General features: G+C 34.3%; 3 protein-coding genes and 1 non-coding gene across 4 annotated transcripts; all 4 read right to left on the reverse strand.

The window, feature by feature from the left end:
- Positions 1-1,141: 1,141 nt before the first annotated feature.
- On the reverse strand, positions 1,142-4,495 carry LOC120267540 (protein CANDIDATE G-PROTEIN COUPLED RECEPTOR 2-like). Its single transcript, XM_039275220.1, has 6 exons — positions 4,087-4,495; positions 2,531-2,722; positions 1,853-2,015; positions 1,656-1,758; positions 1,497-1,578; positions 1,142-1,390 (listed from the first exon to the last, which is right to left on the reverse strand). The coding sequence occupies exons 1-6, from the start codon at positions 4,348-4,350 to the stop codon at positions 1,313-1,315; spliced, it is 882 nt and encodes a 293-aa protein (XP_039131154.1). The 5' UTR covers positions 4,351-4,495; the 3' UTR covers positions 1,142-1,312.
- A 104-nt stretch (positions 4,496-4,599) lies between these two features.
- On the reverse strand, positions 4,600-4,672 carry TRNAK-CUU. Its single transcript has one exon. It is a non-coding gene; the product is annotated as a tRNA-Lys (tRNA).
- Positions 4,673-5,352: 680 nt separating this feature from the next.
- LOC120267544 (14-3-3-like protein GF14 iota) lies at positions 5,353-8,047 on the reverse strand. Its single transcript, XM_039275223.1, has 7 exons — positions 7,877-8,047; positions 6,976-7,282; positions 6,698-6,798; positions 6,527-6,623; positions 6,305-6,453; positions 5,730-5,777; positions 5,353-5,629 (listed from the first exon to the last, which is right to left on the reverse strand). The coding sequence occupies exons 1-6, from the start codon at positions 7,947-7,949 to the stop codon at positions 5,731-5,733; spliced, it is 774 nt and encodes a 257-aa protein (XP_039131157.1). The 5' UTR covers positions 7,950-8,047; the 3' UTR covers positions 5,353-5,629; position 5,730.
- Positions 8,048-8,619: 572 nt separating this feature from the next.
- On the reverse strand, positions 8,620-17,859 carry LOC120267069. Its single transcript, XM_039274752.1, has 15 exons — positions 17,706-17,859; positions 16,725-16,885; positions 16,570-16,630; positions 15,009-16,473; positions 14,868-14,899; positions 14,388-14,520; positions 13,573-13,670; positions 13,296-13,340; positions 12,600-12,705; positions 12,352-12,478; positions 11,445-11,560; positions 10,914-10,990; positions 9,797-9,931; positions 9,641-9,709; positions 8,620-9,082 (listed from the first exon to the last, which is right to left on the reverse strand). Exons 2-15 carry the CDS (start codon positions 16,847-16,849, stop codon positions 8,810-8,812), a joined length of 2,862 nt encoding a protein of 953 aa, XP_039130686.1. The 5' UTR covers positions 16,850-16,885; positions 17,706-17,859; the 3' UTR covers positions 8,620-8,809.
- Positions 17,860-18,613: the final 754 nt, after the last annotated feature.

The raw sequence follows: 18,613 nt of genomic DNA on the forward strand, positions 1-18,613 counted from the left end.
TGAAAATATAAATTAAGATTTATTTTGAAAAAATAACTATTTTTTTATAAAATTTTATGAAATAACTAAATTTTTTGATATGTAAGATTCGATTAATCACAACAAATAAAAAAAAATGAACAGAAGGAGTAATATGTAATCTTAGTTTTTAAATTAAAAAAATTAATTGAATCTTGTTAAAATTTCTTGTATTTATGATTGTTTTTTTCTTTAATTTTATGTTAAATTTCTCAACAATTATAGACGAGCATTAAAAACAAAACTGATAATATTTTTTTTATGGTATAAAAATATATAATTCTAGGATCAAACATTTTTAGTAATTTCCGTTGTTGAAGTATTCCCCATTTTTCATTTTGTTGATAGAAAAAATGACGGTAATTCCTTCCGCCTCTTTCGATTTCAAAAGAATCCTTCAAATTTATAAAATTCTTAAATCATAAAATGACCTATTTTAATATCTAGAAAAAAAAAATCCTTCAAATTTATTAAATATTATTATTTAAAAAGATTGTACCACAAGTATTTTAAACATTTTATTAAAATATTTAGAGTAAAAAAAATTAATAATATATGGAAACAGAACTTCCCTTCCATTCTCCGCAAAAATCAATCCTTTTTTTTTTAACCTAAAGAACTAGAAATAAATTAAAATAAAAAATAAATAAATTGTTATAAATATTATAAAATTAATAGATGCATAATGTATCACATAATACTGTAATAGACGACATTACTACAACAATTTTCTAAATGTCAAATGTTATTGTACCAGCCGCCCATGTGGTACTATCTATACGACCAAAATTATAATATATAAAAGGTTTTTAATAACTTTCATTGGAAAAACATAAAAATTTTAGTCACATCCAATTTTTTCCCTTGATAATCAGACCACACTGAAAGTGATTTATTTATTATTTTTTTAAAAAAAAAGACAAACACCAAAAGTAAAATTTATTTAAAAAAATCAATTGACAAGTTGACCACGCAAACATAAATAGACAAGTTTAACATTTTGTGGACATGGTTTTCTTAGAAGTACACAACAAAATTATAAACTTTTATAGGTGTATATATGCACATTGATGTTCTTTTAATTCTAAATCAAATGAAAATATTATTAATGAATGGCATCATATATCAAACAATTGCTGAAACAGTATATTTATCCATCACAAGACTCCAGTGAAAACACATTAAACATAATATGTCAGATTATTTACAATATACAAAGTAATTGATTATAGGACATGCACCAATTTACCTGGATAATGCATACATTGGAATGCATTTGTTTAACATCGAAATCTCAATCCCAATCAGCATCGAAGAAACCGGCGTCTTTCATCTCAGAATAGTACACATTTTCAAGCCTTAGATCATCCTCCTATTATCAATTAGATTACGGTGATGAGATCGAATTAGAATCATTAGATGCAGCAATGATATATGAGTCTGGGAAAAGAAATACAGCGAATGGATTAATTAGGTACCTGGAAAAAATCGGCCAGGAAGGTTACGTAGATGAGTGGAAGATAAAGGGAGTGATAGCAAACCGTTGCGAGGTTATAGAGCCTGTAAAAAGCGATAGGGTATACTGTTAACAAAGAATGTTTGACGAAATTGATCAAATTGATTCTGTATAGTTGTACCAGAATCCAAACCCAGCTCCATTTCCGGCCAGGACGCAGCCAAACAGTGCTATGACATATAACAAGAACATTGCACAGATGTAGTTGTAGAAGGCTGGCCTCGCTGTAGAGATAATAAAAGTTAAATAACATCAGCTTGACTAAGAATAAGAAAATGCTTGATGGAGTGAAAAGTGTGTATGTGAATGAATGGTTACCAGGTAGCCTCTCCCTCCATTTTGAATGGTGCATGAATAGAATGAAGCCGTAGATTGCTGTAAGAAGCAGCTTGTGGACAATCCATAATCCCCATTTCACCCGATTTGTAGTCTCACTTGCATCAATGAACAATGGTATCCCGAAACCAAAGATATAGATAATCTAAAAGAAGGAAAAAAATAAAATAAAATAAAGGATACTGAAACACTAGAAAAATGACATTGGAATGTAGAATAATCTATATTGTCACAATTTTATTATGAGTAAGTTACTGTTCACATAAGAGATGCTCCACCAGAAAAGTTGACCATGATTAACACATAAAAAAATTAAGAAAGCTACTCGTTGTAATTTATTAAAAATTGCAATAGTAAAAATTTGATTCCACGAATTACTTCACATAACAAGGGGCATGCATATGGTGTCAAAATTAGGAACATTATGAATTAACATCTTTACATCCTAAGCAATATTCTAGAAACCTTTTTGAAGACTGTCAGGAAAAAAATTACTCTTGTTCTTAAAATCATCCTGACAGTCAATAATTACCTGTGAGAGGAAAACATCAATCCAAACATAAAAAGGGGGACCAAGGATTGCTCACTATTATATCATGTGAGTGCAAATTTGCAAAATTTTTGAAATAGATCATACATCCAAATGTTTGTGAGAGATACCTTAATGATAATATCAGCAGCAACAATAACTCCTGAAATTACAAGGGTCTGAGTCAAGGACTCCAACCCAGTAGTATAATTTCCTTGAAGTAGAAAGGCCACCAAACTAACTTCTAAAAATAACAGCCCAGATGTTGTAAACAAAGTTAATAGATTCCAAGATAACTCCTTGCCAGAAGTGCATTGCCAGGCCTGTGCTCCAATAACCAAAACAAAAACATTAAAAAAAAGAGGCATGCATAGGCTAAAGCTTCAATGAATAAGAATGAAAAAAGTAATATTGACATAGTCTAAAAAAACATAGCTCAGACATAGCTCAGCCAGGATAAGCACATACAGCAAATATTAACTTTGTGCTAGCAATTTAGTGAGAAAAAAAGAGCACAAATGGCAAGATTGATTATTTATACACTTGACCATACTCATGTGAAGAGAATGAAGATACATTCTTTAAAATGACGGGATACAACAATCACAGTTTTAATCCATCAAGTTTGATTAACATAAAGTTATATGGAGTTTAAATAAAGCAATGTGGACATAATATAGGCATATTTCATAAAGAATGAGAACAGAAGTCAAGTGGAATTCGCTCTCAAAGAACATTTATTAAACTCTCAAGAAGAATTGCATTATCAATAACATATTCTTCCAGTTGAAACAAGAACAATGAAGTCAACACCCTCAATATGTCATATAACTAACTACTAGCAGAAAGGCTAAATTTATTATGCAAAACACCCTTTGTTTTTCCAAATCAAAACCATACAATTTAGTAATTAAAGTATTAAACTATACTCACAAAAGTTCAACCAAAACCCAATGGCTGGACAGGAAAGCATTGTCATTGACGATAAAGTAACTTCAGTGATGATAATGGTATGAATAATTGAAAAAGCCCAAGAAGACAAAGATTCAATCATTCAATAAGGCATCACACTACCATGCCCTAAAAAGGAAGTCCATGCATACCTTCTCATTTACCATCAAGATACATCAATAAAAGATGAACACCAAATTCTCCATTGGCTACACTACAGAGAGTCAATAATACTAGATATTTGATGTTAAACTAAATTGGTAAAAGCCCAAGATGACAAAGATTCAATCATTGAGTAGGGCATCACACTACTACTTCCTAAAAAAAAAGTCCACGCATGCCTTCTCATTTACTATCAAGATCAATCAATAAAAGATAGATCACCAAATTCTCCATCGGTTACAGAGATTCAATAATACTTGATGTTTGATGCTGAGCTAATAATGTGAGATCGAGAACTGTATTTCTAGTGAACTTTAATGACCTAATCCCTACCGGAAAGAATTAAGAATAGACCTTCAGCAATTACCCGGAGCTTGCAATATCACATTATTGATCGAGAAATAGATATATATATATATATATAATTTTAAAAAAAAATTGCATTTTTTTCCCGCAAAAATTGTTCTTTACGACCTAAATACATAAGGAAATCATTGGCCAACAAGGATATCAGCATGAAACACTACTTTTCTTTGGAAAAAAGAACACAAGAAGAGGATGGTATTGTCCGGACCTGAGCGAGACACCAAAAAAGATTGAGCACGCTGACGATCCAAAGGAGAGCGTAGTAGAGGATGATGATGTAGGAGCGACCAAAGCGGAGGGTATTGAAGCTGCGGCGAGCTTGGGAGGCAAGGTAGGCGATGAAGAGGACAGAAGGGAGGGTAAGAGCAAGGGTGTACCAGAGGCCATGGCAATCCAAGAACCAAGAGTGGAGGCCCCCTCCGGTCGGCTGCGCCACCTCCGGAGAGATTGGGAGCTGCTCGAGTTGCCTCATTGAGGAAAGAATAGCATGGCCGGGGAGTTGCAATCGAAATCAAGGCCGGAGTTGAATTGAATCAGGAGGGGTCGAAAGGAAGAAGAAGAGAAACCCTAGAAAGAAATGAGAAATCAGGGATTGAAGAGATTAGAGAGATTTTTAATTCATTATTATAAAAGTTGATAAAAAAGATACATATATATATATATATATATATATATATATTAAAAAAATCTATAAAATGTGAAAAAAACCAACCTATAATGCCGCCCACCGTGGGGCTCGAACCCACGACCACAAGGTTAAGAGCCTTGCGCTCTACCAACTGAGCTAGACGGGCTTTGTGACTTAAATATTCTAAATTATTATTAGATAAAAAATATAGTTTTAAATTTATCAACATCATTTAATATATGTGTGTATATATATATATATTTATATTTATAAGTACGTCTATAAAGTTTTTTGATAAAGGCCCACATAAGATGTAAGAAAAACTAAACCAAAACACTACCTAATACAATGAAAAGACACATGAGTATGAGTAAAAAAAATATTCTCTGCCATCAATACTGTAGCAATGAGAAAAGTGTAGAAGAGTGTTATATATCTCTCTCTCCACGAATACATGATAAAAAAAAAAAATTCAATTGTAAAATTATATTATTGATATATCATTTTTGGACATACATGACAGACTGCCATTACCCTACATGTTAAACCACCATATACAATACTATTATACATATCCTGTCTCTTTGACAATTTTTTCTAAAACAACACTAGTTGCACAAAGATGAGAATTTTAATCAGAGATCAACCTCACACTTTACATTAAAACTCTTTTTAAAACAACAAGCTCCATCCAGTTTCATAATTTTCAAGCAACTGTAATGTAATTGCATGCAATAAATTAAATTTGTTGACAATTATACCTGCGCTAACTCTAATTTAATATGCTGAATATTAAAAATAAAATAATAATTTGAGTGAAACCAGATTAAAAAAATACATAAAATATAAAAAAGCAGACAAAACCAGAAACACAATTTTCACTAAAGGTGTACCATCATTTTTCTAATGTATCACAAGCTGCTATCAAGAAGAAATAAAAGCAGTAGAACAAAGCGCTACTTCAATAGAAACAGAACAGACTCAACATGACATCAATACGTCTTCGACACAATATAGAAGAAGCCCTAGACAGACATCCATGTAAAAGGTAGGTTGCCACCGATGAAACATGAGTCCATGTACGAAAACTCGGGGGCATGGATAAACCGACGATGCGTCATTTCTGCAACAATCAAGATGAGATCTTTGATTAGTACTAGAATGTGTATATTGAGACTTGAGAGACAATATTATGCAAGAGAATCAGGTAATGTCAGTTATACCTCAGGGTTCAGTAGCTTTAGCCTCCTCACCCTTGAGACCGTCCTCGCCTGTAGATGACACATCATTAAAGCACAGTAATAATCAGATAGAACACATCTAACTCAATACTAAGACTGTAACTGTAAACTAAATTCCTCCGTCTGGCTCTTGCCGAAGACACATTTCTATTCTTGGACATATTTATGAGGAAATTGTAAAAGGGAAAAAAATACAGAAAAGAAAGATAGTCTGAGTCCTGAGAGTTTCCAGAGAAAGAAAAATGGTTTCTAGAAGCTAGGAAAAGAAAAAGCAGGATGGATCCACTCAATAGTTCTAATTCCAAACTAATAATCATATTATGTTCTTTTATCCATATCCAAGACATAAAGAATAAGCTGATGGATAGCAATGTTCAAGCATAAGAATTGTTATTATATAAACACCAGTATGCCATCCAGTCCCATCATTGCGTGAAGTAGACGAAAACAAAATTGTGCATTTGAGTAAATGTCAATGCTACGGTACTCATGTCTGTTTAAAACACATGGATTGTTATATTCAGGTTAAAATTACACTATGATATGGAAAAACATACCCCCTTCCTCAGGTAAATCAGATGTCCAGAGAGTGAGGTTGTCCCTCAGTAACTGCATTATCAAGGTGCTGTCCTTGTATGACTCCTCACTCAAAGTGTCAAGGTCTGCAATGGCTTCATCAAAGGCTTGTTTGGCAAGATGGCAAGCCCTGATAATTTGAGAAATGAGAAACAAAGAACATAACTCTAAAAGAATATAATTTTTATAAGAGTAAAATATACCTCTCAGGGGAGTTCATGATCTCATAGTAGAACACTGAAAAGTTGAGAGCAAGACCAAGGCGAATTGGATGAGTTGATGGCAAATCCGTGTTTCGCTGTATTTGAAGCAGCCTGAATAAAAGTAAGGATGTTAACGTACAGTTATCAATATATATATATATATGAAGGAATTATCTTGACATGCCTGGTATGCCTTCATTGATTGATCAGCGGCTTCTTTCTTATCTTGTTCAGACTTGAATTCTGCCAGGTAACGGTAATAATCACCTTTCCTGGATTACAGTCAAGCATAGCATCTGAGTTACATCTCCCAAATTCAAAAAGGGCATATAGGAATTGCAGAAAATATAATGAATCATTAATTGCATGTAGATCTAATTCAAAATCAAATAGCTATAAATATCATTGATGAATAAAAGAACAAAATTTGAAATGCCACCATGACTTACATCTTGTAATAGAAAACACTAGATTCTCCAGTGCTGGAAGCTGGAATCAGATGCTCATCGATGATGCTCAGGATATCATTACATATTTTTGTCAGTTCTTCCTCTACCTTCTGGCGATACCCTTTGATCAACTTAACATTGTTCTCATTCCCTTTAGATTCTTCTTTCTGTTCAATGGATGACATTATGCGCCATGATGCTCGGCGAGCCCCAATGACATTTTTATAACCAACAGACAAGAGGTTCCTCTCCTCAACTGTCAGCTCCAAATCGAGCTTTGCAACTTTCTTCATGGCTTCAACCATTTCTGGTTCAATACCAGTAGTATTCACAATAAGATCATTGAACAACAACCAATTTTCTCATAAGTTCAAGAAATAAATTAAAACATCAACATCAGAAGGCGACCAAATAGCAAGAAGTCATCAAAAAAATCACAACACATGATCCATTCAATCTAGAAAAAAAACTACATCAATTGAAAGTTGGAAACAAATTACTAAAATTCGTTCTCATCATTGCTTCGACAGAAGACGAAATCCCTTCCAGATTCATCAATACTCCATTAAGCTTTCTAAATCAACCAAAAACCAATACTGATGTACCAAAATCCATATTACCACAAATAAATGTGAAAAAAATACTTCACATCCTACAAACAATGATAACCACAACACTAATCTCATCCAAAAAAAAAGGCACAATATAATGTCCCAAAACAAACATCAAGAAATCGACGAGATGCTAACATGCATTACATTTCAAAAAATTTCCACAAATAACAATAAATCAGCAACTGATCCATCAAATAACAACACATACCAGAATCAATCTAAGATTTCCACCTCATTAAAATCTAGAAAGAAAGAAAGAAAAGAAAAGAAAAGATTGAAAAGCAAACCATCGTAGCGCTCGGCCTGTTCAGAGAGCTTGGCCATGTAGACATGGGCCTCCCTCTCCTTCTCCATCGCCATTGGACCTCAATCGAAGCAAAGATTCGAAACCCTAGCGAGAGCTTTTGGAGAGAAAAAAAGGGGGAAATGAAAAAGGAACAGAGAAAAAAAGATCCGCTAAAAAGGAGTGCAAGCGGGTATAAATAGGGATCTCGAGCAGTTGGAAAGACGAGAGCGCTTTGTCGGGGAGGGATGACTTTGATCCAGCCGTTCATTTGTAGGATTACAGCTTTCTGATCCAATCTCAATCGTTCATTCTCATATTGCACCGAGATCGTAGTTTCCACAATCCAACAGTGGAGCGTGATTGGCTCTACAATCCTAAATTAGAAAAAAAGGGATTTTCTCTTTAACCCCCGAAGAATATTATTATTATTATTATTGCATGTATACCATGAAAATATCAGTTATCACGTGTTTAATCCCTGATTTGGTGTGTGAATGTGACTTTTCACCTATATATTTTTTTTTATTTTTTTATTTATATAATATAAAAAATGGTAATAAATTTTTTTTTATCTATGGAGTTGTTACAAACATTGTATTTTAATACTATTTAATACTGTTTATGAATAATCATAACTGTTGAATAATAATCCAATAATTACTATATACGTCTTTCAATAATAAGTCCTCATATATATATATATATACATGAAACATAAATGCAATTCCAATTTTGTCATCCACATAAACACAACAAAGCCCTAATAATATCACGGATATTACCAATGATAAATGCCATTTTTTTGTTGGTTATAAAAGTAATTATCAGATTTTTTTTTTCCCTTATATTACATTCAACCTGAGAGAGTGCTGGTATGAAATAATGAAATTAATAGCTATGAAGTGGTTGCAGTTCAGCAACAAGTTGCATTTGTTTACTGTCTTAACCAAATCTGATAATCAGAGCCCCTGTCAACAAATTTCTGCCATGTTCCATCCAAATTGTTTTCTTTGGAAGGATTCCAATCAAAATGTCCGAGTTTCATCACGAGACTTTCGTCGACTTTAGCAACATAACCTTCATTGTTTGCATGGTATATCTTGACAGCGCTCCGGCAATGGATTCCGGCACGCCTTCGCGCTTCGATGAGCTCTGTGATGGTGTCTCGAAGACCAAAGTCGTAGAAATGATCATAAAAGATGACAGGCTACACGAAGATCAGCAATGTAATGTGGTTAGATGGAAATCATTTTGCCAAATTTTTTTTAGGACTTCAAAACCAAGAGAGAAAACACTTTCCTTCTAAAATACGGCAAACTCTTTAATTGTTCGTTATTTAACCTCACTAATATTTGTCATTAAAACAGTAGTCAATGAAGCACAACTATACATTGTAGTTTCTCATATACTCCCTCTGTTCCTTTTTATCTGTCACAAATCCATGTTTTTTTTTATCTGTCATTTTTTAATATTAAAAAATATTTATTATTTTTTTTAAAACTACCATTAACACTATATTCAGCTCTCTTGTTGGAATTAAATATAAGAGAGAAATATGAAAATATAATAAATTAAGTACAATTTTGAATAGACAACTAATTTTTTATAAAATCTTCTGAAATAACTAAATTTTTTGGCACGTGAGATTCGATTAACCTCGACAGATAAAAAAAACGGAGGGAGTATAATCTATGGTATTCGAATTTGCATCGGCAATGTACTTGTTTTCTAGATATATTGATAAGTTATAAGCTAGGGCGTGTACCGTGCCGGGGTGTGTCAGAATGTATGCATAGCCTTGTCCAAGCTTCTCCCTTGGAAATGGCCAATGTCCCTGAAAGACAGAGTAACAAGAGTGGCATATAAGCATGATAAGAGTATTAGAATTTGATAAATATGGAAAGAACCTTGCTCAACAAACCTGGGTAGATCCTGTGTCATGGTTCTCTAAAAATGTGACGGCACGGGATGCCCACCAACCCATAACGCCTGTCGGTTTCCCTTGAGGATCGATTAGCCTCCAATACTGGTTGTGCAATGCTGAGTGGAGAATGCCCTGCAGAAACAAAATTTCGAGGATTGGAAATAAGCATCAGGGAAGGAACATATACAGAACGGTCGTCACATATCATATTTTGGTAGATGATTCTTGCGGTGAAAAAGTAAATCAAAATTTTATTAGGCGAAGCACTTGAAAAGTTGTTTCTAACTAGCTTCAGTGATGGGTACCTTATGGTGAAGATTTTTTCTTTCAGCGTTGTCTCTAGTTGCACGTCTTATTCGTCCTTTTAAAAGTATGTACAAAAACCACGTTAGGCGAAGCTGAAGTTCTACCTAAAACTATGGGACTTTGGAATGATATAGACTTGAAACGTTTTTTGATTTCAGAATGAATGGTCCACCTAAAACTGTCTTAAATTAAATCCAGGCTAGTTATATGGTCCACTTTACCAAACAATGTGGCAGAATAACTCACTTCAATGTTATGGACCCTGACGACAATTAAAACAAACTTTCCAACGAAAATATTAAGCACATATGTTCTTTTCCCATAAATATTCATAGCAAGATTTGAAAGATTTTCTAAAACCGATCAGGTTACATTTATGAAGCTAATGTAATTATTTATTCACATAGAATACATCAACTTGAAGTTGAAAACCAAAAAAACATAGGTGCATTTGAAAGTTGAAAAAAATGATAGCCCATGAGGAAAAATAAAAATCTGACCTCTGAAATACTCTTCAAAATTATAAAGAAAAAAATACCTCAGAGATGTACAGAGTTAGGTACAAGAAAATTCTACAACAGAATTCATTTATTCTCCCTTGGGAATGGCCAATGTCCCAACCTCTTTTAATTTTTGGGGCCAAAACAAACAAGCGCCCTTATAGGCGCCATGGTGGCTCTAATTTGAATTGCTAACAAGTAACAACATCACAAAGGTACAGCCTCTATATAGGGATGATTAAACCAGTTGATTGCTTGGATTAGTTAAACAAACTAAAATTAAACATAATACAATGCTAAGACATTACCTTTGTTGTGACATCAAATGCAGATGAGGTGCCACCGGTAGCATTGATCCAATTCACAATTCTTTGCCGATGAGCATCTGTTCATATAAATAGAGCTGTCACAGCAGATAGGTCTAAACAAAACAAGTGGAAGATAATGACTAAGTGGTAAAATCGATAAATAAATAAATAAATAACAGCCTAAAGAAGATTTTAAGATAAAATTTCAACTTCAGTTTTATAATTACAATTGGCGTGAATGTTTGATTAGAGGACTTTTCTTCCCCAAAATATAGAAATGTTTTTGTTACTCCATACATGACAGAATGCAGTTTCTTCCTTCTAACTAAAAGAAGCAAGTTTGACAGCCAACTCAAGTTTGAGGAACCAGGATCACATTCCATGAAAGCAAAGGATCTAATTTGAAAGTCCCATACTCTCAGGTATAGAGTTTACAAACTTCTAATGAAAAATTACTGAAACTTTTTTAAGAGGATACAAGAATAAAGTGAGACAAAAAAGCACTAAACAATTACGTGAATCAGTGAATACCTTGATTGTAACATAAATTGCCACCTTCATATGCCAAACTATCCCAATATTCTCCAATAGCAAATGCAGGATTCGAGGCTTCAATGTATTCCTTCACATATACACCAGCAAAGCCTCTGGCGAAAAATAAAATCACTATCAGAAAAGCATAGTTTAACCGGACAATAAATTTCAATTTCATTTGAATATCTGTATCTCATAAATTACACAAGATGCTCCCGACTAGCACCACATATTAGCTCTGATTTTACAGTAGTGGTCTATTTTGCTACATAAACTGAGGATCAAAGTGGCCAGAACTCTTGAGTATTCTGGCAATGTCAGGGCCCAAGTAAATATCCACTGAAAATTTTTGAAGGAAAATATTTCAAAAAGCAGATCAAATTGATAGCAATGTTTCTGGCCAAATTGATGGAAATATTGCAGATGAAACCATCAGGCATCAATGAAGGCATGTATGCCAAAAAATTAGAAGCAAGTTTACAGAATCTGGTGATCATGCTGCTTAAATGGAAAGTTAAACATAAACTAGAGGCTAGTCAAGAAATGTTTGTGTATCATTCAGTTGACTTGGTGAAGGATTATCTTCAGAATGCAAGAGAGCTGTGATTGTAACATCTGATAGAATATGGAGGGCCTAAAAATGAGAAAACTAGAATGACTGCAACAACAATGATGCATTCCGAAACTTTGATCATCATAAGGTGATTAATTTTAGAATCTATGTAGTTGTGCTTTTATTTCTATGTTTGACCAACCAAACTCATGAAGATGGCAAAAATAATAAAAATAACAACAATAATAATAACCGACGAAAATTAACAATTCAGAGTTATTGCTGGAATGAGAAGAGTGAAATACCACCAAGGAACAAATATGAAACAAGGGAGAGGAATGAACCATTCACCTAACAAAGTCAAGCCGCCACCCATCAAAGCCAATATCATTTCGAAGCCAGTTCAACCATTCTTTAATATCTCTTCGAACAAAATCTTGGGAATGGTCTATGTTTGGAGCCGCATGGAAGATATCACCTATGGATTAAAGTAAACAGCTGTCAGAATAAGTAAATAAACTAATAACAATCAAAATTGTAAGATGACTCATTTCAAAGAATCAATTGTATCAACTTTCCAATAAAAGCAAGATACATACCAGTCGATGGATTCCCGCATCCTTGGAAATTTGGGTCATCACAGACAATGGCCTCAGGTCCCCATGCAAGCTTGCCGCCAAAGATATTCCACACCCCATTTGGACTCTGGAAAAGATCAGACACAAACCAATTGCCGATAAATATATTTAGAAATTAGAATCTTGAGAAAGTTGAAAGTTTCTGCATAATGAGTGTACATACAAACATGAACAAACTATTCAAGATAACAAACCCTCTAGATAAGGACACACATATTTCAGCATTTCTTTCAAGGCAAAACTATAAGCCAAGTCATGCTTCATAGCTCATACGCGGACCTATATGTTTACAATAATCTAGATACCGAAACAATTCTCTAAGACAAGTCCTGCAGTGTTAATGCTCCTAACTGCAAAATTGCGGTAAAAATATACAGCCTGTAAATTCTTTATAACATGTCTTAGGTGAACTCATCACTGCAAGAACAATTTGACTCATACACAAGTAACACGACCTGTTATCATAATCCACAACATAAAAAAATAAAAATAAAAAGAGAAAATATATCAGGTATAGCAAGTATTAAAGTGTAAGAGAAAAACAAGATGTACTACAGGCTTTTGAATATCATGGCATTGGTACCAACAACATTGTTCATTATCATATTCCAAGAGCACCTTAGATTATGGAAGCAGTAGTCAGTTTAAGTGGCAGACCTGTTTCTGTGCACATCTATGATTTAGTACAACGTCGCCCAAGGCCTGCTCAATGTCAAAGAAATTCAAAAATCTGGGATGAGTTATATTACTTTGCATAATAATATCAAAAAGAATTATACAGATGAAGCAAAGTTGGCTACTTAGGAAAGCAGGATATGATAAGTTGATCACAGCATGCACACCACATGATATGTACCACTCTCAGTAGAAATTTCAGTTGATATAAGTATGTATGTATTTGGGATAACATGGTATGAACAAGTTACGAGCTCACCAGAAGATCTTGATTATGCATTTCCTCAATACAGTGCTTAAGTTCCTCAATGGAACCATAAGACGAGTTCAAGTTGTAAAGATCAGAAGGCATATAACCTGAACCAAAACCAAATCAGCATACACAACTAGCTTCCTACTAAAAACAAAATAAATCATTACTTGAACTGAATGATGGAACAGTGACTACCCAGCTCAATACATTAAAAAGCAATTTTGAACAGATATTTGTACAATTCAGAATATCCAGAAACATGTTAAACTTATAGTGCTACAAGGGGTGTGCATGTACCCATGATAAAGATAGATGTTATACTGCCAATTTAACTAGACCTTTGAACAAACAGACATCCACAGGTGTGATATTTCTCACAGGATTTATCAACCATTGTAGCATAAATGAAAATTTTGACTCACGAAATTTGAAAAAGATGTTATGTCTTCTTTTGACCAAGAAACATTTTACATCACAAACCCGCCTTGGCTCCCCCATTCACCTTTTGAGCCTGTAACGCTAGATTTTTCATGCCCAAGGATATAAACAAATTTACCATACTATTACTCTCTTAGTGCACATGGTTTCCTTAGTTCTGGCATTTTGATCTCATGTTCATTCCAATAGCCCCAATATAACAATCAATTTCATCAAATTTTCAAGGATTAGAAAATCTGCCAAAGGATAACCATCATCGTCACAGCTGATTCCAGTAATAGACATTCTCGTGTTCAATAAAACCTTTGAATAGTAATGCCATTGTTTTCCTTCCTAGAGTGCAGATAACCAAAAAGCAAGTGCTGGAAATATGTCAAACCAACCTTGAGGTGCTACTGATTCAGTTGGTGGAGGAAACCATACAGCAGTGATCCCAGATTGAGATAAATCCTTTGCTTTAGGTGCTAGCTCCATATACCATCTCCATCTACAGCTTTCCCAATTGAAACCTTGAAACTTTAAATATAAAGTATGTGTTACAGCTGCAAGCTATTGAAACTTGAAAGTCAATCAACATAATGCTTTTCCTACTTTCTCCTAAGAAAACACATCAAATATGTCACAAATATGAATATGAAAGCTGCCACAATAAAATTGCACAAGAATTTCTTGACAAAGTAGACCACATGCTACTCTATGCATCATCTACTACCCTCAAGCCCTTGGCAGAAAATATAAATTAATCCTAAAAATCTAAATCATCACCATTTATTTTTAAAATAACACCCCTTTGTAACTTAAGCATAAAAACACTTAACAGACAGTGGTATAAAAGATTAACATATCTGAAGATATATACTAACCACAATCTCCCGCCCTGTGCCCGTGCCAGGCTCTGCACGAAAACCATGTCATAATCTTCTCATTTATTCAATGCAGTTTAAGGTATATCAACACTATATATATATATATAACATAACCATGCAGCTAAGCATATAGCCAACCTAATTTTATTTCTTCTGGAGTTCTCTGCCATTTAATAGTTTTTCTCTCTAATGCACGCTCCAAAGCTTTGCGCTTCTTCTCAATTACTTCTTTCTCAATAAAATGGTCCACAAGCACACCCATATCCCTAGGCTTTTCTTGAGCAATAGACCATACTTCCTCGGGTTTTGGAAGGTTTAAGGACAAGGAATTTACTGACAGTGCTTCAGCTATATTAGCTTTTCTAGGTGGAAACTTAGGAAAGATTGTTCTGATTCTTCGAGTCAACCACTCTGGTATCTCTCTTCGAGGACCTTCCGCAAGTAGTTTCCACTTTTGTGAATCATCATCAGTCAGAAGATCTATTCTTCCACCCGTGCTCAGATAAGGCACATTTTCCTCCCCAGTTGATCTTTCACCATCCAAAATTGATTGAGCTATTTCTGCTTTCTGTCTCCATGCTTCCATAACAGATTCAGATGCCCTTAAGGATCTTTGCAAAGCAGTAACTCTTCTCTCATAGGCTTGGTCTTTCAAGTGAGCAGTTTCCTTGGCTGCATCCACAGCAGCCATTATGCCTTCTAGTTTAACCTTGAAAGCCTTTGAAGATGCATTTTCCCTTTCTGCTGCTTCTTCCTTCATTTTGTCCATCAAGAGCTTAACTTCCTCCTCCCTTTTGGAGGAGTGTTTCCTAGTTAGCTCCTCAAGATCAGCAAATGCTTTTTCAGCCACACTAGCACGACTATCGGAAGCTTTTGCTTGGGCTACAACTTGTTCCAAGTCAACTTTCAATCTCTCAATCCCTCTTTCTGCAACCAGTAATTTAGATTCCAAGCCACTGATAGCATTCTGCAATCCTAAATTCTGAGAACGAACTGCTGCAATCTCATCCAACAAATTATTGCCACCAGAGGAAGTAGAAACGGCCTTTTCTGCATGGTTACTGGCTTGTCCGGCAGCAAATAAAGCTTTACATATGGCCTGTTTTGATTGATCAAGAATTGAGGATATGGTACCCTCTGTGGCATGTCTTATCTGTTCCTCAATGTGATGAACTGCTTCTGCAGCAGCAGTCTCTGCTGCAGATACCCTCAAATGTGCTTCTTCTAAAAGATGAGAAGTTGCTTGCTGAAAAGCAAGCTCTGCCAACTTCTCAACTTGCACTGCAAGCTCAACAGCTTCTTGTTTCTCAAGCACCAATTTTGATTCCAAACCAAACTTCTCACTGATAGATCCCTGCAATGTTTCTTTGAATAAAGATTTAGCAGCTTCAATTTCAGCAATTGCTAGTTTTTTGTTATGTTCGATTATAGAAGCATATTCCCGTTGCTTAACTTCTGACTGAGCCAACTCTTCCACAAGCCGATCTCTGTCTTTTTCAATAGTTTCTTGTATGGATCTAGCTTCAGATAAAGCAATCTTAGACTGTGAGAGCTCATTATCAGATGACAAGGAATTGCTATCTACAACGACCTCTGGCTCTCCCTGTCATATAAATGAGAATCATCCTCAAACCTCACAATTTACTAGTAATCCACTCATTAACATGGAGGTAAGTTCACCTCAGCATTTGATACATACCTGGCTTGCATCTGATTTAAAGACTGAAGCATGGAAACCATTCCTCATGAATACACTTTTCCTGTCAACAAAAAATTCAGAATTTATAGGCTTACAGCACTATACATAGACCAAACAAATAATAGATTAATTGTTAAAAGTTTCCAGCTACCTACCTCTTGCTCACAAAAGTAACCTTGGTGGCTGGAGGCTCCCAACAATTGCCAGCCACCATAATTGGAAGCCATCGCTTGCGAGGAGCACACCACAGTGGTGCATGAGCAACAGTGATAATCTCCATCTTCTACAACCAACAGATCATGATAATGCTGTTCACCTAGTAGAAATCAACAGCATTAGCAACTGCAACACATGAGCACAAAATGAAATTGTGCTTGTCCAGAGGCATATCAAATACTGCAGATAAAGAGAAATCATGACAAATTCCAAACAAATACAGATATGAGCCATTCTCCCTATTCTTGTTGTCCATCATAAAACACATATGCATACAAGGAAACCATGCTTGTTAAACACTATACACGGCCAGAAATTATGGATTCCGACTCCAGGGATACAAAAACAAGAAGAATCATAACTGGGATCATGCCAACAGAGACATATTCAGAGCGAATGAAGTCCCAGTTCAATATATAACCATGCGTGGTTAACATTACATGTGACCATGATTCATTGCTTCTAAGATTATAGATCCAAAAACACACAAACCAAAAAAAAAAAAAAATTTTTTATGCAATTGGGTTCCCAACAAAGAACAAATAGATTCAAGAGCGAACTAAGGTTCACTTCAAACATTTTCCCAATAGACTAGTTATCCATAAACAGTACAAGATCATACAGTGAAACCAAGCTTGTTCTACAGTACAAAATGGCCATGATTCATAGATTCACAGCAAATGAAGTCCAAGTTAAAACATTTGCAGATATAGCATTGCCAAAGCTTACAATATCTCAAAACACATCATCAAACAACGAAACCAAGCTTGTTAAACACTATAAACACCCACAAATCAAAAGTCTCAAGCATCAAAAATACAAAAAATAAATAAACAAAGGAAAGAAAACCAGGATTCCAGCACAAGCACATTTAGAGATCAAATCAGCACGAAAACAGACCAGATCGGTGCAGTGCTGACCTTGGGAAACGGATTGGAAGTGGAAAATGGATGGATTCTAGGGTTCTTTGGCCCCGTGATCATCTGGATCTCTCTCTCGATTGGATATTGGGCGGCGGGCGGCGAACACCGATCGTTCAGCATGAGAGGTTTTCGAGACTTCGAGATGGACACATAGACGAAGTGGCGGGGAGAAAACGAACCTAAAATTACTGAACTACCCTTCCATGTTTATTTTTTTTCCCAAATGTTAATGTATATATAACACTAAAATAGTAAAATACTTTAATTTTTTTTAAAAAAAAAATAAAGATTTTAAAATATATAGTAACTATGGTAACTTTTGTGTCAAAAATGATCAAAATTAATTATATGTTTATCGTCTGGGTTTTTGCAATTACAAGAAATGATAAGAATCAATTTATAGAATCCAGTCTCTATTATTAAATTAAATATTGAGTACTTTTTGTCTCATTGTCCCAAGAAAATATGGTTATCAATTACGCAATGCTGAAGACTCTTCAACATTGATCATCTTTAGAGAACTTTTTTCTACGTGATTTTTTTTTTATGGATTATGCATTTTTATTTTTCTTTTGATAAGCAATTTTATAGTGAATATTTTTTTTAAAATATATTTTTTTTATAATTCATTTTCTAAACCATGCAATAATATTAATCAATTTACAGATACAGCAGTGACATTTCCCAGAGAGCATACATATATAATTATTAAAAATATATATATACTCATAAATATATATATACATAATTTTAGTGTAGCGTAACACTACTTCACTCAACTCCAACACACTCTTGTGCATTCTTAAAACATATAAGAGCTAATTAAATTAATTTCACACAACTAATTTGAAACTCAACTAAAGATAATTTTTTTTAAAAAAAAAAGAAAATAAAGGTATTTTGGT

This window comes from Dioscorea cayenensis, chromosome 8, assembly GCF_009730915.1.
Source record: "Dioscorea cayenensis subsp. rotundata cultivar TDr96_F1 chromosome 8, TDr96_F1_v2_PseudoChromosome.rev07_lg8_w22 25.fasta, whole genome shotgun sequence".
Classification (NCBI taxonomy): domain Eukaryota; kingdom Viridiplantae; phylum Streptophyta; class Magnoliopsida; order Dioscoreales; family Dioscoreaceae; genus Dioscorea; species Dioscorea cayenensis.